General features: G+C 47.9%; 1 protein-coding gene across 1 annotated transcript in view; it reads right to left on the bottom strand.

The window, feature by feature from the left end:
- Positions 1–6: 6 nt before the first annotated feature.
- The window catches only part of KLHL33 (kelch like family member 33), a 10,596-nt gene continuing 5,521 nt past the window's right edge, over positions 7–5,081 (bottom strand). Inside the window, exons 4-6 of the mRNA XM_006163068.3 lie at positions 2,231–3,155; positions 1,949–2,116; positions 7–1,849 (exon numbers count right to left, since the gene is read on the bottom strand). Of these exons, the coding sequence (XP_006163130.2) occupies positions 1,297–1,849; positions 1,949–2,116; positions 2,231–3,155 (1,646 nt within the window). The 3' untranslated portion in view covers positions 7–1,296. The remainder of the gene's footprint in view (positions 1,850–1,948; positions 2,117–2,230; positions 3,156–5,081) is intronic.

Here is a 5,081-nt window from a genome sequence, read left to right on the forward strand (position 1 = left end):
CTTCTCTAACTGGTGAGTTTCTAGGCAGCCTTCAAGATCCAGTTCAAACGCTGTCCGTTTGATGACACCTTCCCTGGGCAGCTTTCCCACCTCCACCCTCTCGGTTCTCCCAGGACTTGGGCCATCCCTCTAAGTCCAGCAAAGTCTGCTTACAAGTCTGCTTGCTGGGCTCTTGGTGCTTTATACAGTGCTTGGCATACAATAGGTAGTTAACCACGTGAGGGAGAAAGGAGAGGAGAAAAGAAAGAAGGAAAAAAGAAGAGTAGGTTGGAGAAAGGGAGAGAGGAAGCATCTGACTCAACTTCCCTTGGCCAAGAAATAGGGAAATGGATTTAAAAATAAAAAACTCTGGGGGAAAGGGGCTTCAAGGAATAAACATCTCTTCTGAATCCTCTCTGTCTCAATTTTCTATCAACCACTTCTCTCACAACTTGGAATCTCACGCCACAACCGTACTATTTTGACTCCTGATCCCTCAGCTCACCCAAAGAAAAGGAAGGGTGCCTTCTTCCACCTCGCATGCATACTCTCAAGCCTCTAGCAGCCCTTTTCTCCCAGGAGCACCTCCCTCCTCGGCCCCTCCTCATCTTTCCCAAACACAACACTTGCACCTCATCGCCCTGGAGGGCCCACCACATGGCTCAGGGCCCTGTGCTGTCCAGGTCCAGATGGGAACGTCTGCTTCTAGTGGAAACCAAGAGGCTCTCGGGGTGGCCTGCAGTGTCTGGGCTGGAGAAATACAAGACAGGGCCTACAAAGGTACCTGAGAAAGAATATCATCACAAGGGTTTAACATTCCAGGGATGGGAGAGAAGAGAGGAACACGTGCTTGGAAAGTGAAGGACTGAACAATTAGCAATTTCCTCCCACATCCACAAACTCTTTCATGGATGGCCTTTCCACATTTTCCCCTTGGTCCATGGGTCAGAATCATTTTCTGTCTTCTCATGGCCCCTGTGCTTTGGCAACTGGAGCTTCTTGACTCTCTCCCCAATCAGATGCACCTTCCATGTGGAGAATCCATAAGCCTTGTAGGGTTGCCCCTGGGTTTCTTCTCCTTACCCAGGTATTCAGCAGCCTCAACACCCCAACTTCCCCAGTACCCCTTCCCCAGGAGTTCTGGAACCACCTTTTCCTCAATGGAGATCATATATTCAGACGCAGTTTATGAGCTGTAAGGCACTGTGTGAGGATAAAATCCTATCAAGAATAAAGCCTTCTCTTTTCTCCCCCCATATTCTCTGACCTTCCTTCATGTCTTATCCCTTGCTCCCCCTACACACTGCTGCTCTCTCCTCACCCAGCAGGCTTGGTTTGGTGCTGGGTGGGAACCAAAGCTATGTGCTTCACAGCAGGCAGTGTCAGGGTGCAGGCAGGCATCTCGGCCCGAGGCCTTGGCAGAGTGCCCAGGCAGAGCCATCGGCCCAGGCCAGGACAATAGGCATGGATGAGGTGGGAGAGGGCATAAGTACGGTGACTGTAGCCCCCCAGAACCAGTATCTCCCCCTGCAGCACGGCACCTGCAGCTCCCACATGGGGGGAGGGCAGGGGTGCCAGATGAGTCCAACTATCAGTCCTTGGGTCATAGGTCTCAAAGCTCAGCAGGTCCCCAGTCTCACCTAGACCACCTGCTACATATAATCGCCCACTCAGAGCAGCCATGACATGGCCAGCCCGAGGTACCCCCATAGGGCTTAGAAATGTCTCTGGCTTCTCAAGTTTGGGGTCATAGTGCAGCAGCGAGGCCAGGTATTGTCCTGTCTCACTGCAGCCACCGCTCACGTACAATCGGCCTTCCAAAATGGCAGCTGCATGGGCAAAGCATGGTATCGGAAGTGCAGGTGCTGGCCTAAGAAAGAACAGGACACAAGACCATGCAACTAGCATCTGCAGCTGTCCTTCTAGACCAAGTCTTTTAGTCTTCCCCCAATTCCCCTTGCCTGCTCACCTCCAGAGGTTGAGCTCAGGGTTATATGTCTCCACAGACTCGAGGGCGACACCATTGTTTCTTCCACCCAGGGCATAAAGTTGTCCATCCAATGCCACCAGGGGGAAAAAGCTCCGAGCCTGGCACAAAGGAGCCATCTCCTCCCAGCCCTCTTGACTGGGGTCCCACCTGGATAGAATGGAACAAGAGATAAAAAGAGTAACTTTGAGAGTCCATGGTTGGCAGAGTCAGCAATTTCTCTTCCCCTCCCATCTTGAGGCCTCCCATCTCAGAGGCTCATACCTGAGAGTTGAAGCCAAGGTGTTGGAGTGGCTGTAGAAATCCTGTCCCCCACACACATAGAGTTCATTTCCTGCCAGGCTTGCTGCCCCATGCCGGAATCGCCCTGGGGCAGGCAGGGCAGGCAGCTGCCCCCACTCCACAGTTCGTACCAGTCCCATGCCACAGCGGAAGGCCCGGGCCCACCACACTGCTCGGGAAGGCTGCCTTAGGGCCATGTCTGGTCTGAGCCCATCCCCACCAATCACCACCAGTGCCCGGTCAGGCTCCCTCCACCTCTCCTGTCCTGGGACTTCAGCCTCCACCAGCAGCTGGTACAGCAAGTCTGGGGGCAGGGGTGGGGGTAGGCCAACTGCCCGCACCCTCCGCAGCTCCCTGGTGGACATGCGGCCAAAGCGAACACATCGCAGCAGGGCCTTGGCTTCTGACTCCTGGGTCTCAGGGTTGGCAGCTAGCCAGTGTCGTGCAGCCACAAAGGCCTCCAGCTCCTCTTGCACATGGAGCTCATCACTATCCAGCAGCTCAGCCAAGCAGGCAGCTGGTAAAGAAGGGAAAGTGGGGCACAAAGCCACAGCAGGCAGGTGTGTGAGGAGGTAGTGACGGGCCTTGCTCCAGAGCCTCTCCAACCCGGGGGCTTCAGCCATGGGGAACAGGGCCAGGCAACGGGCAGGGCTGAGGCCCCGGGCCAAGGCTCTCTGACACAAATCCAGGCAGGAAGAGCTCTGGTACTGCAGAGCAGCCTGGGCAGCTCTCAGCAGTCCTGGCCACCTTGCTCGCACAACCCCAGAGTAGGCAAACGAGACGAGGAGTCGCAGGTCCTGGCTAGAGATGGTGCGCAGAAATACCTCCGTGCCCTGGGATTCCTTCATCCCGCTCAGAAGCATAGCCCCAAAGAATTCACTACCACAGGCCAAGGCTGCTCGGTGCACTGCAGGAGCAGAGAAGAAACAGAAGAAGACTCAGAGTTTTGTAAAACAAAACTACAACCCAGCAACTTTGGGCCAACCACCCAAGGCTACAGGCCAAACTATGGTCTGCATCAGAATACCATGGGTACTTGTTGAAACCAAAATTTCAGGAGCTCTGTTCTCAAGATTCTGATTCAGTAGGTCTGGCCAGGGACCCTAGGAATTTGTATTTTAACATTTTCAAGTACCCTGCATTGTTCTCATGATAGTGGCCTGAGGACACTTGATAAATAACGCTGTAGTCTTTTTGGTCCATGCCAGTTAGAAAAAAAAAATGTGAACTGGTGAAATAGTGTTTTATGACTTTTGACTAAAACATTGCTGATTTTCTTCTAGGCTTTGTTTTCCAGTTTTAAGGATTTTTGTCCTGTCTTGAGCTGTCAATAGGTTCATGTACCTACTATTTGAACAGAATCCTAACCTGTTTCCTGGCTTTAAGTTTTAAGAAAAGTTCCTTAGCATTTCTTTGATTTATTAAAGTTAAAACTGCTTTTCTTGAAATTACCAGCTGAACCTGCTATTGAAAATAGATTATATAAGAAATTGTGTGATCGATAAAATGTGGGGGGAAAAGGAATGGAAAACAACTGTAGACACCAGAGATAGTGTGGGAGGAGAGTGGGAAAGGGCAGAGGGTCAGAAAAAGGGGTTAAAAAAAATAATATTATAACTAGAAATGTTAAATTATTGATGATAACATGCATGATTAAGCCACGATGCAGTAGGGAATTAATGCAAATTAATTAACTTTAAAAAGCTTCAGAAAAAAAAGCTCATGGAAATATGTGTAATGGGAACACTATATATGAATTTCAAAAAGTTTTTGTACCAAAATAATTTCATACTTTAATTGTAAAATAAGTAAATAAATAAATAATAAAATAAAATAAAATTGACCATAAAAAAAAGAAAAGAAAGAAAAGATGGGACCAGCAGGTGGCATGGTGGTTTAGGTGCTGGACATTCCCACATGGCTGACCATGGTTCGAGTCCCGGACCTGGTCGGTTGCTTTGTCACTTTCCCTTTCTCTCTCTCTCTCTCTTGCTTTCTCACTTTATCTCTGTCTTTCTCTCTCTCTCTCTCTCTCTCTAGTCAAATTAAAATGAATGAGTGAATAAAGTTAAATAAATCATTTTTTTAAAATGTTGGTGGATCAAGTTGAGAAGATTCTACAGATAGCATTTGCCAAAAAGGGGGGCACAAAATATACTGAAAAGATCAATGTGAAATTTATGTGGGTCTTTCTATATTGTGCATAAATAAAGTTCTTTGCTTTACAGGAGTCATGCCATCAGCCATTCTGTGAATGAGATTTTGCTGGGAAAGAGGTACCACTCAAGAAGGTTGTAACCCCACCTCATCTGATGCCATCTCCTCTTGCCCAAGACTTAGTGCTTCCAAATTCCAATGTGTCCCAGCGTTTCTCCCCATAACCCTCTCCCCATCATGAGCTCTGAATTTGAAACCTTCTAAATCAGCTTATTCACCGACTCCTTTTAAGATAAGGACACCGAGTCCTAGAGAAAGGATGTGATTTATTGTCTCTTTCCATGCAGTGGCTGTCTGAAGAGATTATCACATCCACTGACATTGATAAGAGGCTGCAGAAAGCATGTTTGGGAACCAAACCCTTAAACGTCTGCAGGACTTTCAGGCAGTGAGGGTGTCCATTAACATATGTTAGACCTCATATGCTAATTTTGAAGTACTCAGCATCATCTATTCTGGCCAAATATTTAACATAAATATAGTCAAGCCTTTAGATCTAAAGATAATTTTATAGGAATTTATAAAGGAACAAGTTAAAATGATGAAAGGAAAAAAAAAACTTGGGAAAAAAAACTTACAAATCTAGTTAAACAGAGTACTCTGTAGAATACATAAT

The sequence above is a fragment of the Tupaia chinensis genome, unplaced genomic scaffold (genome assembly GCF_000334495.1).
Source record: "Tupaia chinensis unplaced genomic scaffold, TupChi_1.0 Scaffold141372_1, whole genome shotgun sequence".
Lineage (NCBI taxonomy): Eukaryota > Metazoa > Chordata > Mammalia > Scandentia > Tupaiidae > Tupaia > Tupaia belangeri.